This window comes from Hypomesus transpacificus, chromosome 9 (genome assembly GCF_021917145.1).
Source record: "Hypomesus transpacificus isolate Combined female chromosome 9, fHypTra1, whole genome shotgun sequence".
Taxonomy (NCBI): Eukaryota; Metazoa; Chordata; class Actinopteri; order Osmeriformes; family Osmeridae; genus Hypomesus; species Hypomesus transpacificus.
Window position 1 is genome coordinate 12,182,475 of NC_061068.1, and position 20,362 is coordinate 12,202,836.

Sequence of the window (20,362 nt, forward strand, 5' to 3'; positions counted from 1 at the left end):
CATAACTCTCCTGCAGGAGAGCTTGGCCACGACACCCTCAGAAACAGGCAACAACTTCCTGGAGGGAAACAGGGATTCCCAGTTTGTCCCTGAAGGCTAGCGTGACGGATGGATACAGAACACAAACATTGCAGAGACAACAGGCCTGCGGGACGGAGAGATACGGAACACAATCACTCTGGGATCAGCGACGGCGACCCCTTTATCCTATGTTAGGAACCTCGGGGTGACCATGGATGACGAGCTCTCCCTCACAGCCCACATTGCTGCGGTCTCCCGGTCGCGTAGATTCACCCTCTACAACATCCGGAAGATCGGTAGATACCTTTCTGAGCATTCCACCCAGCTGCTAGTCCAAGCACTTGTCCTCTCAAAGTTGGACTACTGCAACTCGCTGCTCCCAGTCTCCCAGCCTCTCCAGAGGATTCAGAACGCAGCAGCCCGCCTGGTCTTCAATCTACCCAGACGCCCCATGTTACCCCGCTCCTCATCTCTCTCCACTGGCTACCCATCACGACCCGTATCAGATTCAATGTCCCACTTTTGAGGTTCTTGCTGTTCAATTGTAACTTGTCTAACTACATGCTCTTATTGTTCTTCCCTTTGGGACTTATTTGGTTTTCAAAATGTATGTTTCATGTTTGGCTACCCGCAGTGTTTGGGGCTATCTGGTTGTTATGATCAGTGAACTATGTACTTTTGTATAACTCTTGGAAGTCGCTTTGGATAAAAGCGTCTGTTAAATGCATAAATGTAAATGTAACACAAACACAGAGCCTTGGTTTCTTCCCATCCTGAGTGAGTCTCTAGTTCCTCCTCAGTAGATTTCAGGAGGATTACTGTAGATGCCGCATCACTGGGCGACAGGCCCTGCTGGTCAGCTACAGCTAGGAATGTACAGAACTAGAGGGAGGGAGGGAAGGAAGTAGGGAAAGAGCGATGAGAGGAAGGGAGGATTGTAACAAGGGAGCTGGGTGATTCTGGCGACTTCTGAGTAGGGGGAGGTCAGGGAGAGGAGGAAAGGAGAGGAGGAAAAGAAAAGACGAGAAGGGGGGAAGGAGGGATAAGATCATTTGTTGGGGTGTTTGACATGGAGTGACTGAGAAAGGAAGAGAGAAAGAAAGAAGGAAAGGGAAAGAGAGATAAAAAAGGAGAAAGAGAAAGAGACCGGAGGGAAGGGAGAGAGTCAAGGACAGGGAGCGAGAGAAAAAGAGGAAGGGAGAAAGAGAGAGAAAGAGAGAGAATGGGGAGAATGTGTGAGAACCGTCTGGTCAGGGAGCTCTTGGGGTTGGTTCCCTCAGCGCCTATCTCCATGTCCTCCCTCACTTCAGCTGCTTAGAGGTCACGCCACGGTGCCTGCTAACAACAGTCTTAACCGGAGGATTAAACCTTCAATAGCACAATGGGAAACATGTGACCCCACTGTAAATGGCCCAATTATATTCCAATTCTAGATTCAAATGAACGCAAGCCAAGAGCGGAGACGGATTTGCAAAAGAAAGATTAAAAATCGAGAAAAGTAACTGATAAGATTTTTCAGCCTGCTTCAAGTTCTGAAAAGTTCTCATATGAAAACACATCTTTCTTATTCTTGACATTTTCGCACGCACCCACACACACACACCAGAGTAGCTGGAAAAGGCGATTCATAACAACTATACGGATTGTGAGTGCACAGACAAGATATATGGACCAAGACTGGACAAAGGCAGCATCAAATATCTGAAGCTAATGCTCATTACGACCAGAGAAGAGTCTAAAGCATGTTCCGATCATGAGAAACTGCATGCGAATTTCAGAGCTTGAATTCTCACAGTGTAAGTGAATTAGACCTAATGGCCACAGCAAATGTATAATCCAATTGCCCTGACACAGTGTGGAGTGTTCAAAGACAGACCTACAGAACTAGCGTGTGTGCATGTGCATGTGCGTGTGCGTGTGTGTGTTTGTGTGTGAATATGAGACATGCTGTTTCTCATGTAGTTCACATGAGCCCGAGTTCCACCTGGAGTCCCTGCTGCCTGTCTCTCTATGACAGGCCTGAACGGCTACACTCCCTGGTGAAGCGAGGACAGACAGACACACACAACCACACTTAAAACAGACATCAAGCAATATCGCCGTAAAGAAGACCAGTCATTAGGCCAGCTTTGCTTGTTTACACTAAATCAAACAAAGCCGGCATAATGCCGCCCCGTGTGGGATTTCAGACAACATGCCGGCATTCTGGAATCAGAGGTGTGACGTCCGCATCATTGACAGTGTGTGTAGCACCATCATGCCAGCTCTTCCTTACACAGACATCAATCCAGCTCTGTGACTACCTCCACTGCCAGCTTAATGCCCGTACGACGATAACCCCCATTCCGTGTCCAAATCTTTTACACAGAACTGTGAGTCGGCATGAAGCCACAACATTCCCACCCTGAACAGGCTGTGGAACAGGGGCTTCTGTCATGATGACAGCTCTGTCTGAAACCTGTAAACCACAGTGTGGCCCTCGGACATGAGGACATCCTCTTGGTCTAATGAGAATGATTGCTCTCAACATGTGAGAGAGTTTTCAATTCAATCAAAAATGTTGCGGTTACAGTAACATTTGTCAACCATGCCAATGATCGCATTACAGCCTGAGGAAAGACACATATTTCTGCTGCAATGGCTTAGGTGTGCCAAAAGCAGTATTCTTGCTAATATCTTCCTTGAACCACAAATGGATGGTCCCTCTACTGTGTTTCCTGGTGCTAGGTTCAAGCCCCTTGGTGCTACTGAGCACTCACTGACTGACTGACTGACTGACTGACTGACTGACTGACTGACTGACTGACTGACTGACTGACTGACTGACTGACAGAGGGATTTATTCCTTTTTCCAGAGAGACAGTTCCTTAGGCCCAAACAGCGTGAACACCTCTCTCTACTTGTTTGACATCCCTCCCTGCCATGATACATGGAGAGGATATATTTAGCCAGAGAGAGAAACCCATCAAAGGGTTTTCTCCTTTGTGACAGTTAAATCTTTACCTGTCTGGGCTAGCAGGATGTGTGAAAGAGGTTTGTCCACACATACCCAGACAGAGAGAGAGAGAGAGAGAGAGAGAGAGAGAGAGAGAGAGTTAGAGAGAGACAGACAGAGAGACATAGAGACAGAGAGACTGCTAAATGTAAATGTATGTGTAAATGTAAGAAACAGAGAGACAGAGAGTGGAGTGGGAGAAGGATATGGGAGTGGCCGAGGAAGGTGGAGGACAAGGAGTAGGACGTGGAGGAGGGGTAGCAAGATGAGGAGGAGGAGCAGGAAGCAGGAGGAGGAGGAGGTTCTTGTCCGACAGAACACGTGAGTCCCTGCTGCTCCTCCTCGTCACTGTCAGGCCCTGTGCGGCCTGGTGGACGTGGTGTTCTCCACCGTCAGCAGGCGAGGTGAGAGGGCGCCTAACATTCCTGCCTTTTACGACCTGCCGGGTCAGGGCTGGGAGATTCAGGCTCGCCCTCAGAGCAACTGGGCCCAGTTCACATGCTGGGTGACCCTTTGACCCCCAGCCTGCCCCCACACACCCCTCACACACACACTTCCTCTTAGCAGCATGAGACGACTCTGCTGTGACTACCTGGTTCGCTTCTTCACACACTTCTGTCACTAAGCTCAGTCATTCAGCAGGGTTGCTGTGGGAGAAGAAACCGTATGTATTTGTGCTGGGTGTGTGTCCTGTGGAATAACGCTTACTGCATTTGAATCCTACTAGAAGGCTGAATTCACGTGCACATATGACTGTTGGTCTGTTCTCCTCTGACCTCTCCACCAGGTGCACGGCAGAGGGGGCCATGTGTGTGTTCAGTGAACACATGGCGTGAGGTCACAACCTTGATTTCCTGCTGCCGTTTACCAGGAAGAACCTTCCGGGGACACACGGAAGGTTCGGCAGTATGGAGCAGGGAGGCTCATTAAACACTCTCCTTACCCAGTTAAAGTCGTCAACATAGCTGGCTTCTGCTTCCTCACGGCTCGTTCGTTTCTCTCCTAGAACCTCTTTAATGAGGACCTCTTACGCACACTCTCTGACAGTTGGAACGCTGGCTTTGTAGATTGCGAATCAAAACAATGAATATTTCAAAGAAATATTTGGGTTAAGCACTACAATGTTTATTGATTATCACGATTAGAGCCTGGCTTCCAGAGTAATTGAGAGATACTGGTAGACTGGGAAATGGGTTCTGAGAGTTTGCAAAGTCTCAAGAACGATTCAGATCTGTCTAGCCAAGATCCAATGATCCAGTAGTTTTCAAACTGTGGGGGGCACATCAAGCACCACCCTCCAACACACACACACACATCTGGTTGAACATAAGAAAGAAATCAAGCCAATATTTTGCAAGGAAAATGTTGAAATGGTGGTTCGTTCCTCATCACAAGAGACTGACAGATTTATTGACTGACTGGGTCTCCAGAAAACCGCTACAACTCTCCCTCATTTCTTTCATATTTCTCTCTCCTCCTTCTCTCCCTCGGTCCTCCTCGCTCCCATTTTATCCTCCCCATAAACAATCTCTGTGACATAAACCAGAGATCAGACCTCCTAAAGGTTAAAATAATTGGATCTGGATAAGAAAGATAACATTCCTGTTTGACGTGTACTTAAAAGAAAGAGCTAAAGCCGTGCGACAAAGTAAATCACTTGAGAGCTACAGGGACTTAAGCTGATCCACTTTCTACACTTGTCAAGTGTCTGACTCGACATCTGATATCTGTTTAACTGCCCGGGTACTGTGGGAGGTTTATGTGGGAATGGTACTTTATGTGTGTGTGAGAGAGATGGAGAGAGAGAGAGAGAGAGAGAGAGAGAGAGAGAGAGAGAGAGAGAGAGAGAGAGAGAGAGAGAGAGAGAGAGAGAGAGAGAGAGAGAGAGAGAGAGGGAAAGAGAGAGAGAGACAGAGAGAGAAAGAAAGAGAGAGAGACACATGGAGGTTGGATGCCACCACTAGATCTGTGTCAAGACAACACAAACAAACACACACTCACTCTCACACACACACACACACACAGAGCAAAAGGGCATTCACGACACTGTACGAGGGCTCGGACTCTGTTCCATTCCAGTGAGCAACTCCCAAAAAATAATTGACCTCGCTATTCAAAGCCTCGGTGAGTTATTTACAAGACTGACTGACATTCCAAACAGGTCAGTGTGAATACGCCTGTGTTCCAACTCTGCTGATGAACTGGTTGGGTTCCAGGGACCAGAGTTCTGTTCCTGCAGAGCCAGTCCGGGTTGAGCCACCAGACAACATCACAACCTGTCTCTAATGTCTCCTCCTGCATGTGGACCACACACTGCAGCTGAACCCGATGCCACCCCAGTCCTCCCTCCACTCCTTCCTGGGTTGAACTCCACTCCACAAACTGTCGAACGGTTAGTTTCTATGTGGAGGAAACACACAGGTATAAAAAGATTATTTGGGGGTGGAAGAGGGAGGGAGTCAGGGCTGTCTTGTGCCCCCCCCCCACCCTAAACCACACCCCCTCCCTCTGCACAACACTGGAATCATGGGATCAGTGTGACTAAGCTCATAAACCAGACCCCTTCTCTCTCTATCCAGTGAGACCACTCCAACCCAAGTTCAGCCAAGACTACTTTTTGGGATGTTTACATTCAGTTACATTCTAGTCTTCACAGAGGCTTAACAGAAAGTATGGGTTCCACTGCAGCCAGGCATGCCTGCTATGCTTTGAAACGTCCATTACAGACGGATGCTGATGATGATAGCAGAGGGGCTAGATGAGTGACGACTGGCTCTGGCTCTGGCTCCCTGGCTCTCCCTGGACCCCGGTACAGAAGAACAGCTCAGGGTCCACAAGAACCAGAGCCACACTTATCATGTAACCACACTAAAGTCAGCTTACTCGGGTTGATAGTTGATGGATCAATGGGGATGGGTGTCAATGATAAATGGACAGCATTTATATAGCGCTTTACCATGTACCATCCTGGCCCCCAAAGCGATTTACATCATGCCTCTCATTCACCCACCGACATGCAAGGCGCCAGCCTGCCCACATCGGGAGCAACTTGGCGCTTGCTGTCTTGGTCAAGGACACTTCAACACATGTTCTGGAAGAGTCCGGGGTCGAACCACAAACCTTGCGATTAGTGGACGACCCTCTCTACCCCCTTAGGCACAGCCACACCAGCTGGATCAATGGGCATCAATGGGAAGGGGTATTTGCACTGCAGATCAAGAGGTCGCAGGTTCAAATCCCCCCAATGCATCTGAAAGCATCTGCTGAATGAGCATCTGCTGAATTAACACATTTTCCACGAAACATCAGCAGGCAGATAGGTCATTCAAACGGTCATAAAGCTCAACCTATGTTGTACGCTAAATGAGGCACGTCTCTGGCTAGCATGAGGTTGTCTGGGGATGTCTGTCGGCGGCGCGTTAAGCTGCCAGGCTCCACGTCAACGATACCTAGCTCGGATTCCTCGACACCCACCTCATGGGACGTTACCCCCGCACGGCCCTGGCACCACAACAGCTGAACGAGTGTTTAATTGCGAGTTGGACAAAAGGAAGAGGTTTAGTTGAGACGCTGCTGTTTTCACGGGCGCTTCGTGACTCAGCGCGCGTGAGATGAAGTAGCTTTGGGGAGGCTGTTAGACGCTGCTCGTCTCTCTGTTGTCATAGTGCTCCTGCCCAGTGTGCGTGAGGGGGTGTTTCAGGCCAGATGCTGAAGGGAACATGTCTGCCAAGACTCTGACGGAGCCCTGAGGGAGCCACTTGTCTAGTGATGACAGGACTGGCAGTGAGCAGACAAACACACGCGCCTACAAACTTGCGTGCTCGCTCGCTCGTTTCTACTGCACACACACAGCATTCACCCGCGAATGTCACTAACTGACTCAATCAAGTATAGGGAAAATGTCTCTGATGGAATTGTTGTATTAAAGTAAGTAATAACTGTGTAACTATCTGTGAGTGACAAATGTGACACCTTGATGTCGAAGGAACGATTTTAGTTTGCGATAAACACTTGTAGTACCATGTAATAAATACAGAATCAGACCACCTCGACTGTGGTCCAGAAGGTGATGTAAACCATCAACAGTAGTTATGACAGGTATTGTTGAAATCTACTGATGAATGTATACTGTTAATGATGTTGATACATACTTATGAATGGGTACTGTGAATTATGTTGATACATACTTTTGAATTGGTACTGTAAATGATGAGGAGATCACTGATGGATGTCATCATTTACCTGTAATAACACTTTTTCATTTGAAATAATAAATCTGTGTGTGTTTGTTTGTGCATGTCTGTGTCTGTCTTTCTGAATGTGTATGTTTGAGTGTGTGTGTTTGTCTCTGTGTGTCTCTGAAAGATTTGCAAAGAGAAAGAAAGAAAGAGAGAGAGAGAGACAGAGAGAGACAGAGAGAGAGAGAGAGAGAGAGAGAGAGAGAGAGAGAGAGAGAGAGAGAACAGTATTAATTAAGCCCCGGAACACAGAAACACACACCCCATGTCTACACACAAACACAGGCCAGCCACATCAGAGCCAAGTGCTGAACGCCATGGCGACTGCAAGCCATAGCGACCGCACGCCATGGCCCGTCTGTGGAAGGAATGTTCAGGAACAGCTGACAACAACAGCGAGTCGCCAAATGATGAATGAATGTTCGATGGTTGGTATGCGTGAAGCGCGCACCATCACGGCCTCTTTGTGTCAACATGTGACGACATGCTACAGAGCACACACGTACCCAAAACACACACACAAACAGAGACGTGAACATCATTTTTTTTGAGAAGGCATGGTGAACATACCGTTACACTGACTGGAATCATAATAACAGTGTGCATGTGTGTGTGTGTGTGTGTGTGTGCGTGTTCTAGGAATGTGGGTAATGAGGATGGTGTTTAGGTTCCCTCTAGGACGAACTTATGCTCAAAACCTTCTACTGCCATCCTCCCAACTGGGTCTCATGTCCACTCTAACTGGGTCCAGCACACATCTCTCCAACCCCACCTGGGCCCAGTTCACTGATATACCACTCCTCGGACCTCTCCAACCCACCTGGGCCCAGTTCACTGATATACCACTCCTCGGACCTCTCCAACCCACCTGGGCCAGGCCCATTTCTCCCACGACCAATGAAATTCCCCTCAGGTCAGGCAGAACCCAGGAGGGCCCACTTCCCTTCAGACAATGCCCCATTCAGTGCCAATCACAAGGCAATATAAGTGGAAACTCTATTCATGAGCTAATAGGCTGCAGTAGAGGAGGAGGGCCAGGGATGGTGGGGGGTCTTCTGCATAACTGTCCAGCAATAAAAAAAAACAGGGGGGGGGGGGGGGGTTATTGACGACAGGTATCACTCACCCCCTGAACAATGATGAGCGTACTGGGGGTGGGAGAGGGGAGTGCGGATTAGGGAGGGGGGGTGGTGGTCTTAGTGTTGGTACTTAGGCAGGGGGAGGTATAGGAGAGATACCTAAAGTGTCTCTCTCCCGTTCTGTTTTTAAAACATAGAGACAGAGAGAAATAGAGAGAGAGAGAAAGAGAGAGAGAGAGAGAGAGAGAGAGAGAGAGAGAGAGAGAGAGAGAGAGGAGAGAGAGAGAGATAGAGAGAGAGAGAGAGAGAGAGAGAGAGAGAGTGTATGTCCATGAATGTTCGGACCAGAGGAAGAGCACCTCCCTCTGCCTACCAGAGACAGATTGGGCACTGTCAGGCCCCTGGGTGACAGACAGGCTCTCTCCAGGCCTGCCATTAGGACACAGCACACACACACACCTAGTGAGGGGCTCTGACCAGGGAGGAGAAGGCAGAGGAGCGAAGTAGAAAGACGGCCAGAGTGAGACAGGACGGTGAAAGGAGGGATGGAAAGGAGGCAATAGAGAGAAAAGAGGAGGAAGAGGTAAGGGAGGAAGGAGAGAGGATGAAAGAGGGAGCAAGGAAGGGAGGAAGGAGAGAGGAGAGAAGGCACTTTTTTTTTTTTTCATTGCACCAAGAGCTAGCCTCCACACCAGCCCAGCTCTGCTCAGAAGCCACAAACAAACACCTCCCCCCCCCCCCCCCCCCCCCCCCCCCCCCACACACACACACACACACTTTTCACAGACTTTTGAACTCTGTCAAGATATATTCTGGCTCCCAGACAGACACAGAGCTGGACTTATACGTCCCCAGGGTCACAGGTCTCTTTCCCCAGGGGCTGGCCATCTCTCCTACAGTACATAAAGGAGACTCTATTGTTCAGCGGTTCCTGTTAGCTCAGAACTTGATGGAGCAAGGATGTCCGTCACTCCTTCAGGCAGTGTGTCTAGGTTGATGTGGGGCTGGGACGTGGGGGGAGGGGTGAGGGTGATGAGGCTGGAGATGATGGGGGGGAGGGGGGGGGGAGTCTGGTGAAAGGCAAGCAGTAGGTGGAATTTCCTGCCGTGTGTGAGCTATCACAGAAACAACAACGTCCTTCACTGCAGCCGGACTACCACAATGGGCCGGTGATAACATTCTTGGGCGGGCGGTCCAGAAACTCAATGTTGATGTGAGGAGATTCGCTGTCATTTGCGGGGAAATGTGATCACTAGCTGAGCTCGGTGAGAAGACTGCATCAGATGAGCCGGACCAATCCCCTCCCAATGTCCAGTAATGAGTTACATTAACGACAGAACAAACTGCTCTCTGTTAACAGTTGATATCTGTGGATTTATCGACCTTAATGAGCTTTTACACAGAGCTGTCTGCTACACCAACTTCTGGCATTTTCCTGACTGTACATGTGGCTCAACTGTGAATATGTGTAAGAGAGAAAGGATGACAGAAAAAGAGATAGAAAGCCAGAAAGAGACAGAAATATAGAGCCAGACAGAAAAAGAGAGTGATAGTCTGGATGACACACACTCCAGACAGACAGCAGATAAGAACGAGTGGTTCCTGTACTCACCATACTGGCAGCTGGGCCCGTTGAAGCCAGCGGGACAGTCACACAGCTGGGTGGACCCCGCCCGACACTGCCCCCCGTTGAAACACACGCCGTAGCTGCACACCGCTGCACAGGAAGGTGGAGGGATGGAGGGAGGGGATGACAGACAGAGAGAGAGAGAGGTGAGAGGGGCAACCAACACCTGGCAGGTGTAACCCTAACCCTTTGACCTCCTTCTATCAGTGAGGCATCATCATTAGCCTGTTCACATCTGATGGAGATGGACCTTGATGTTGCACACACACACACACACTCAGAACGTTCTTCAGCTGCATCATTAAATCAAGTGTCTTGACCCGCAGCATCACACTGTTGTACGATAACATTTCAATTATTTATGAAAATGTGTATATCTAGGGATTTCAGGAGCAAAGAATTCCAATGAAACTGTATCATTTGTGTGTGACACACAAATGGCAATCCATTTGAAACTTGAACACACACACACACACACATTCCCATTTAAGGACCTCCCCACCCGTTGGTTGTCTGTGAGCACCAAAGTGGCTGTCAGGCTGACTGCCAAAAACAGAATAAGACAAATCCCTAATCTGACTGTTTTAGAGAACAGAGTCAGCTGGGATGGTTTAAGTGCTGGTGTAGAGATGGGGCTGGGATGGTTTGAGTGGAGGCTGTAGCTCATCTGAGGACAAAGGACTCAAGTACCCAGATCTCAGAGCCACATGAACTATGTTCTGGTATAGAGAAGATACGGTTTATCCAATGATGTTCCCCTTGACATCATACAGTAATATGTAGCATTCAGACTAGAGGATTTGAGAAGGTGCATCGTAATTGCTACAGTATCTGGTCTGTTGGGTTAGTGAGCTTAGACAGATTGCAATGTTTTTGGCATGTTGGTAGCGTGTTGTTAAGCTGTAAGCATGCATGCATGCAGCAAAGGTCATTAACGTGAGACAGGAGGTTGAAGGTTGCGTCATAATATTTCCTCTTATTTATTTAAACAGTCAGATATTTTGCTCTGGAGAAATTCAAGGAGGAATCAACAATCAGCATTGGGCAGCTTGAGCAACACGAACTCAGAAGTTCAGGCGTCACATTCCTCACATAACCCATCCCTGTCACTCCCTCACCTCCAAGTGTGTCTGTTTGTGTGTGCGCTTAATGTGTGAGTGTGTACTGTGTGTGAATGTGTTTGCGCTGTGTGTGTGTGTGTGTGTTTGTGTGTGTACCTGCATGCATTCTTTTAAGCACAGTACACGTTTAATTAAGAGTTATGGCACCAGAGCTCCTGAATTTTGAGAGAGAGAAAGAGAAAGAGAACGAGAGAGAGAGAGAGAGAGAGAGAGAGAGAGAGAGAGAGATCGAAAAAAATGAGGGAAAGAGGAGGAAAAACATAAAAGAGAGAAAGAAAAAGAGTGAAAGGAGGACAGCAACAGACTCAAAAGACAAGGCTCTGCCAAAGAAGAATTTTTCTACACCTTTAATCCAATTGGCAGCTGCATGACCAATCAACACTTCCTCTGGCCTTCTGGATATCAAATAAGACATTTTAGACCCGCATGTGGTCACTTGTTCATATTTCACTACAAACGACTACAAACCACACCAAACACTGACTTGTAGAGTTAATATGTTATAGAGGTCTTTGAGTTATAGAGTTGACATGCCCTTCAACAAGAAAGGCTCTTCAGTATAACCTAAGGTGATTTCTCTCCCTGTCATGATTCAATGCAACATTTCCCTGTGTTTTTGACCAGGACTGCTGTCATGACGACAGCAGCCTGTGCAGTTGTGTCTCCTGTGTGTGTGTGTGTGTGTGTGTGTGTGTGTGTGTGTGTGTGTGTGTGTGTGTGTGTGTGTGTGTGTGTGTGTGTGTGTGTGTGTATGTAGGTGTGTGTGTAAGACAGGAGAGACTGGGAAATGAGCTGAAAGTACCAGAGCAGCTGGTTCTGTCCAGGACAACAACGCCTCTAGCTGAGCACTGTAATCAGCTGGGGGAAGACTGAGCAGGAGGTCAGGCACAACTGCTGCTGGGTCACAGTCTATATCATTCTAGAGAAATCATATGGAACTGTGATAAACGAAGGAGAGGAAAAGAGGAGGAGAAGAGAACAAGTCATTTGGCTCCAGAGGGTCCCAGGAGTGCGGGGTCCTCAGCCTAAACATCCGTCCACTCCTCCACTCAGACACCTGCTCAGCTGTGGGAACATCAGCTCACAACCACAGCAGCCATCACACACTCACCACACATGTCCCCAATACTGTGTTCAATCACACACACACACACACACACACACACACACACACACCAGACATATATCTGTCACATACACCACACTGTGTTCACCCAGACACACACACTCACACACATACAAAACTGTGCCTCTCCCCCTCACATATACATACCCCACCCACAATCACTCACTACACACCCACCCGACATGAGGTTTACACACACACACACACATGTTCACTGACACGACTCTCTCTCGTACCCCATATCTCTCTCCACAATCCCATTACCAGGCAGACACACAGCCAACACACTGGCTCCAGCCAACATACAACCATGTCTATCTGTGTTCACTACTCTCTCGCCCCCAAATTCCAACAATAGGGAAACTGTGCTTTGGACACCAGAAAAGAAAAAAACTCCTCATCTGTAACGTCTGGATGATTACTTCCAGACACACAGACAATCTGGCTGCAGTAGCACAGCCACTTTCAACAACTACTGAACCAGACCTGAGCCATCACCATCGACGTTGCTGTGAGGCTCACGTGTTATATGGAGGATTAGAGGGTTTACTTTGGGTAAATGGTTTGAACGTTTGATGCCCTCCAGATTTGATGTCGGGTTTTTTTGTGCGTGATTGTTATTGTTGCACTGTGGTTGAGTTGCACTGTGCCTGGTAGCTGAGATGTAGGTGCTCTGCTCTGTGCCTGGTAGCTGAGAGATGTAGGTGCTCTGCTCTGTGCCTGGTAGCTGAGAGATGTAGGTGCTCTGCTCTGTGCCTGGTAGCTGAGATGTAGGTGCTCTGCTCTGTGCCTGGTAGCTGAGAGATGTAGGTGCTCTGCTCTGTGCCTGGTAGCTGAGATGTAGGTGCTCTGCTCTGTGCCTGGTAGCTGAGAGATGTAGGTGCTCTGCTCTGTGCCTGGTAGCTGAGAGATGTAGGTGCTCTGCTCTGTGCCTGGTAGCTGAGATGTAGGTGCTCTGCTCTGTGCCTGGTAGCTGAGATGTAGGTGCTCTGCTCTGTGCCTGGTAAATACAGACTGTTCCTTGATTCCAAAAACAGAAATAGAGTTAGAACTATGCAATTTTGATTCTTGATATTCTGCTGCAAAACGGCTATTTGTATGTTGTTCTGGATAAATTGTCTGCTAAGTGAATCTGATGTAAAATGTGAGGTAATACATAATGCTAACAGCCCAGGAAAAATACCAGTGTTGCATACATTCTACATTAACGTCAACTACAGCTCTGGAAAAAATTAAGAGACCACTGCACCTTTTTCTCTCCTTTCCAAAAGTTGAGAAGGACAATTTTGAGTAAAGAACAGAAGGGTACAACAAAACTGTCCCCCATGATGCAGACAAAACGTTACTGATGAGTTCTACTTTAATAGTAAACTTTGTCTCATCAGGACAGTGACATCATCACCATCTGTGAACGCCCATCAAAATTCCTGGCCCCAACGCTTCTTCACTGTGCTGACAGGAAAGCGTGTCGAATCTCTGAAAAACGAAATGGGGTCAGCAATCCAGTCTTGGAGCGGTAGTTAACAAGGGCCTTATCACCCCCCCCCACCCTCCCCTTTTAGAAATGTGGAGACATGGACATCCTGGCAGCCCACCAGGGCATTTTTGGGCTGCCCCTGTCCCTCGACGCCCCCCGTCACCCTCGCCTATCTCTCCTCACCCACCCCCCTCTTCCCCTAACCCCCCCATTTCCCCTCGCCCCCCCTACACATTCTCCTCTCACCCCACACCTCCCGTCTCCCCCATCTCCCCATGCACCCCCCCCCTTCACTCACCCCACGCCTCCCCTCACCCCTCCACGCTTCCTGAGTCTGGTTTATGTCCCTTGACATATTTCCTTAATGCGGTGTGCAGTGTGGCGAACGGCGTAAGACGCACTCTCGCCGGTCTCTGTGATTGGCTTCTCTTTGTTACAAAGACACCTTATCTGGGGGAATTAGCATCTTCCACAAAGAGGGTAGGAAAGAAAGTGAGAGAGACATTAAAAGAGAGAGAAAAAAGGGAGGGAAAGAGAGAGGGGGAAAGAGAGAGAGAGAGAGATCAAAGATGCAACATGAGAGAGAAAGAAATGAAGAAAGGGTCAAGGAGCCTCGGTGGACAGACTACGTGACCAGAGAACAGCTGAAGCCGGCCCTGAGAGAACAGCCACATCTCCACGGTGACCGGCCTTCAGAAGCCTGCCTGTTTGGTCTCCCTCAATCTGTCTGACCCCAAAAGAGGGAGAAGAACAGGCCGGGGGGGGGGACCCTTAACTGGGGTGGTGGGGGGTGGAGGAGAGGGGATACACAGGCACAAAGGGGGCCTGGAGCCGCTGACTCTGACAGGGCTGGGTAATTGGTACACGGGTGATCGCTGCACTGTATTTTCAGGCAGTAAATCATGTTTTTGCTTTGCTGAGGAATGTGTCAAATGAAAGGGCTCGGCCGCGGCGGGCAGGGCAGGCCAGGGGCAGGTCTCTCTGATGGCCCAGGGCCCACGGCACACACCAGGGGGGAACACCGCTCCCAAACAGCCTCCGGAACATTCCCACAATGTCTGATTAAAGCTGTGCATTAACCCCCCCCCCCCCCATGGCCTTTATAGTTCAATCTGACACATCGGTTGTCTGCTGAATGGTGTGTCGGAGTCTGTTGGATTGACTGAAGCATCCCACAAACCCCTGGAGGGATAGATTCCTGTGAAGGATGGGAGGAGCAAGGTGGGAAGCTGGGGATACAGCTGGGTGGATGAGAACAGTAGGGAGTGTCTATCGCAGGACTGTCTAGTCTCGGCAACGACAGACCACAAGTCACAGATGGAGGCTATTAGCTAAGAAAAGAAAAAGAAAAAAACACAATTTGGTGAAGGATATTATTAACATGTAGAATGACAACCTTGTTTAATCCTGTGTGGCTCCGTTGGATAAGCTTCCATTCATGATGTGTGTTGACATCCTTCAGCAGTCACATGTGAGGGGAAAGCTTATGCAGAGTGACATGCGGTGCATTATCTTATTACAAAGGAGCTTTGGCCCTTTGCTGGTGAGACCTTGTTTGTATGTATGTGTGTGTGCGATCCTGTATGTGGGTGTTTGTATACGCACGGGCCTCGGTGTGTGTGTGTGTGTGTGCACATGCGTGTGCTTCTGTGTTTATGTCTTCCTGTCTGTGTCGCCCCAGTCTCCACAGACGTGTTCCTGGGGTCCAGTCGGTATTCCTCCACACACACACAAAGACCACCCATGGCCAGACAGTCCCCTCGCCCTGCTCCCCAGCCCGGTTCCCCTGTCCCTCCGCCAGCCCTGGACCTCCACAAAAGGGGGCCAGTTCCCTTTCAGCTGCTAACGAGGGAGACAAACTGGAGGAGGCATTGTCCTCCACTCCTCACCCTCCTGTCACAAAGCTCATTGTAGCCACGGTGTCAATCAACATAACTGCCTATTTCCACTCCTGAGTGTGTCTGTCTGTCTGTCTGTCTGTGTGTGTCTCTCTCTCTCTCTCTCTCTCTGTCTATCTGTCTGTCTGTCTGTCTCTCCCTCTTCCTTTTCCTCTCTCTCTTCCCCTCTAACTCTGTCTCTCTCCACCTCTGTCTCTCTCCACCTCTGTCTCTCCACCTCTGTCTCTCCACCTCTGTCTCTCCACCTCTGTCTCTCCACCTCTGTCTCTCCACCTCTGTCTCTCCACCTCTGTCTCTCCAGCCACTCTCGACTGGGGCTGGTTGTTGAGGGCTTGCTAGTGGGCAGGTCTGAAAGGCCAGAGGGGGGGAAGAAACGGAAGTCCTCTTCCTCTCCCTCCTCCTCCTCTCAGAGCACCATCAGCCCAGTCAAGAGCTCCTGACTCTGAAGAGGGTCAGATAGTCACCAAGTCAATTGGTGGCTTTACAGAAACAAACAAGAAAGCTCTGCAATGGCTCGTCGACTCAACAACGGAGGAAGAGTGTTTGAGGCCGATGGGAGATTCACTTCCTCTGCTGGCTTTGTTGTACCACTCAGAGCAGAGTGAGGAGAAGGAACCAGGCCAATAGAACATCTTCTATTCCTCAGGGGAACTGTTCCTACAGATGGACTCCTTCCATTTTTTTTTAATGACCAAATAAGACCAGAAAGTGAGTGACCACATTCCACTTTAAAAGCACCAAAGATCCTAACCAGACTGCATGGCTTAACTACAAGGTGAAGGTAAACGGGATTCTGCTCATACGTAGTGAATCATGCAAGCTCTGACTGTCCTGTAAATTACTTTGGAAACCGCAATGCCTGATATGTGGCACATGTAGTATAATAGTGAGTGGGGCCAGAGTGTGTCTGCGGGGCAGAGAGAGAGAGAAAGCAGCTGGATTCCATAGCTGATATGACACAGAGAGATGCAGGAGAGAGAGAGTAGAGAGGAAAAGAGAAGAGGAGAGAGAAGAGGGGGGTGGGAGAGAAAAAAGATGAGAAGAGAGAAAAGAGGCGAGGAGAAGAGAGGAGACTGAGGTTTTCTTCTGGGAGATGAGACTTAAGTTCGCTCAACTGCCTCTCAATAACCACACGTCATTAGCCTAACTAGCTTACACTCACATTATTAGGAGCTGATTTACACACATACACACACAACAAGAGAGAGAGAGACTTAGAGAGAGAGAGACAGAGAGAGAGAGAGAGAGAGAGAGAGAGAGAGAGAGAGAGTCAGAGAGAGAGAGAGAGAGAGAGAGAGAGAGAGAGAGAGAGAGAGAGAGAGAGAATGAGAGCGGTGGTGTAGGGAGGGATGGGAGGACAGCAAGGGAAAGAAAAGGATAGAAAAAGACCTCACAGGTGCCAGACGTTTAATCACCATCTTCACACACATTCCCATCTCATTCTCTGGCGTTCCCAAAGGCTCTTCTAAAGCCATGCATTTTTTCCCCCCTTTTCTCCCTTGGATGTAATGTGTCACTGTTGAAAACAAGGACTCATGGATTGATCTGTGCTGAATGAGGAACACTTAGAGATAGCACACGGGTAAGTGCGCGAAAGAACGAAAGGCTGAATTGTGTCGTGAGTTTCCTTTTATCCCGGTTCAATGGCTCAGAGAAAAGAGTGATTAGTTTTTCCCGTCTCAAGTGCTGACACATCTTAAGTTACCGAGATAAAAGGCCGGCCTCATGTCGAAGAGAGTCGGCATTGTCACGCCAAAAAAAAACTGAAAAGCACGACCCGAAAACTAGGCAGGGTAGATGCTGGGCAGTGCCTGTTGAGACGCCTCTTTGTGTGTGTGTGTGTTTTAAAACAAAACCAGACTGGGGCCCGAGCAGACAGCCTAATGCTTCCCTGTATAATTTAATACTGTACCCTTCTCCCCAGAGACAAAGAGGGCTTTGAGGAGAGTAGGCACCCCATGATGAGACCCTGCTGAAAGGCACATCCAGGAGATGATACCCCTGCCGCCCCTGGCCCAGTCCAGTCCAGCCCAGCCCCCTCCCCTCAGCCCAGTACCCAGAGACTGCATCTGTAGCCTGGGCATGAAGGCAAAGGCACACAGGGTGGTCCCTGTCTGGGCACAGGAAAGACCATGCTAAGAGGTTTATGGTCGATTAGGTCAGGACAGTACAGGGATGCCCATGCTGTTTGACCAGCGGCTGTTCCAGGGGTGATGCCTCAGGTATGCAGTTGATGCGATGTGGATCAGGGGCTGTGAAATCCCATCAAAGGGTCCAGGCCAGGCCCGAGAGGGGCAGAGCGGGGCTAAGTCTATCCACACAGAGATCAGCCTCTGCCCACTGATGGCTGGAAACATCAGCCAGTTCCAGCTCTACTGTTCCCAAAGAGCCTTCCAAACCTCAGCCAGAGGATTAGGCAGCAGACGATCACCACAGTGGCTCTGTGATCTTCTTCCAGGACTTTTCACATGTGCTCCTCTCCTTGTGGATCACAGCTCCTGTGTTCAGGAACCAGACCATGGTTGATTGGTTGATTAGTTGATGGTTGGATGGATGTATGTTTTTTAATATTTAGTAGGTTTGTTTGTTGGTTGGTTGACTAAGTTGATAAGTGGATTGGTTGGCTGAAACTCCAGTTCTACCCGTTACTACAACCAGAAAGGTGGGAACATGAGGGCATGACTTCAGAAGTTCCAAGACTGGACCCTGGGTGTACAGCCACAGGGTTCATGAGGGAAGAGAACACCATGTTCTGCAGTCATGCAGAAACCTAACAGACAGACAGACAGGTCTGGAAGACAGGCAAGCACACATGTGAGCCATTCATCTGTAGACATCAGGGATGGGTTTCATTCCAAAATGTTATCCCCCGAGGTGCCTACGGTGTCTAAGTAAAGGCCTCAATATATTGACCACTTTTAGGCTTATACCTTGCAATGGGAAATTATACCTATTTGAGTTCACGTTCACAGGATTGCATAAAAAAATTGGAGTATATTATTTTATCCTTGCCTGTGTTGTCAGAACTGTGAAAGGGAGGGAACAGGGCACAGGGAAAGGAACAAGTTCTTGGAGAGAAACCCAGCCTGCTCGGGAGCCCTGCTGACCCAAGTGTGTCTGGACCGGGCCAAGAGTCCAGAGGATTACCTCCAGTCAGCTCACTCAGCACTTGCAACATGTCTCAATCCATTATTGTGTCGTCGATTGTAAAACATGACATCTAGTACACAAATCTCAACAGATGGTTACGAGTTTAACATGAGAGCGTTTACATTTTTTGGTTTTTGGTTTTTGCTGCTGCTGCTGCTTCCTTTTTTGTCCTCCCCAGTCAGTTTGACAGCCATGAACATGTCCATTTTGTAGCCACAAATGAGACGCTGTGAACATGGAACTCTTCGACGACAGCTGCAGGATACCACATTCAACCAAAGAACCTCTTGACCTTCGACCTCCCCCTGACCTCTGCACTCCCACCCTGGTCGAGGAAGCCGCGGGTGTTTGAAACGCCCTTCCTCTCACCACCCTACTCACTATCACCTCCTTTCACGCGCTGTCCTCCCAGAAGACAGACTCCATTAGTACTTCACAAACCTCCTCCTCTGATAACTGATATCAAAGTAGCTGAGCTGCCTCCCTCCCTGGTACGTGTTCATAAGCTGCCCATCTGTTGGATCTCTGCGCCAGGAACATGAGTTGACTGTGAATGATATCCAAGATATACACGGCCAGCAAATTTCAAAGTGTTCATTTAACTCATTTACAGTAACACCACCATTTCACTCGTTGAGCGTTTACACGGGTCCGCTCTTATGAGATGGACTTCTATAAACACTCCGTGTTAAATGAACACTGTGAAAATGTGCTAATACTGTCTGGTGCAACAGGGGAATAAAGTAGGAGAACTTACGATAGAGGCAGCCAGCCTCCCCGTTGAGCTGGGACCATCCAGGGCAGCACTTGTACACGGTCTGGTAGTCCTGTCTGTACACTTGTCTGTAGGCAGTGTAGTACGCCGTCCTGGTGTCAGAGGGACACAACATAATGATTCATGTGAATAGGCAACTACAAAGCACCCTGGGAAACTCTGTTTCTGTTTGGGCCCTCTGTGTGTGTGTGTGTGTGTGTATCCATGCATGCTTGTGTGTGTTCATGTGTGTGTTTCAGGGACTCTAAGAGGGAGGTCAGACCTCAATGACATAGTAGACAAAAACAACAAATCCAGTCTGATAATCAACAAACTCTTTTAAGTCCCTGATAGCCTAGTAATCTGAAAAACACCCAAGTCTTTCAAGTTGCTCTTTCAAAGTGTTAGACTGGCTGACTCTGCCTTGCAGTGTGGGTGTCTAACCCTTTACTTTACACCCCTCCTCTCCAGTCATTATGTCTTGTGGAAAAAAGCTTTGTTTACGGTGCCTAATTGTGGCCCTGGGTGCCATCAAAGCAAGCTTTGTAACTTAGTAAATATATGGAGAAAGCGGGGCCAGGTGACAGAGAGAAACTCCTGAGATGTAGTGATGAGTAAAGGGAGGCAGGAAGAGGCTGGATCCGGGGAGGCTGGATCAGCAGAGGCTAGATCAGCAGAGGCTGGATCAGAGGAGGCTGGAACAACACTCTTTCCCACAGTTATACAGCTTCTCCCTGGAAATGCCCAGATTGAATAGGTGGCACAAAAAGTTTGTCCAAGAGCTCTGGGTCTGAGTGAGTGAGTGAGTGTGTGATGCAATAAGGTGAGGCTGATGAGTGAATAAATGAATGGATATAGGGATGGTTGGATGGATGG

General features: G+C 48.8%; 1 protein-coding gene across 1 annotated transcript in view; it reads right to left on the bottom strand.

The window, feature by feature from the left end:
* The window catches only part of megf6b (multiple EGF-like-domains 6b), a 41,200-nt gene that overhangs the window by 19,135 nt on the left and 1,703 nt on the right, over positions 1-20,362 (bottom strand). The window contains exons 3-4 of the mRNA XM_047026663.1: positions 19,490-19,599; positions 9,946-10,050 (exon numbers count right to left, since the gene is read on the bottom strand). Coding sequence (XP_046882619.1) covers positions 9,946-10,050; positions 19,490-19,599 — 215 coding nt within the window. The remainder of the gene's footprint in view (positions 1-9,945; positions 10,051-19,489; positions 19,600-20,362) is intronic.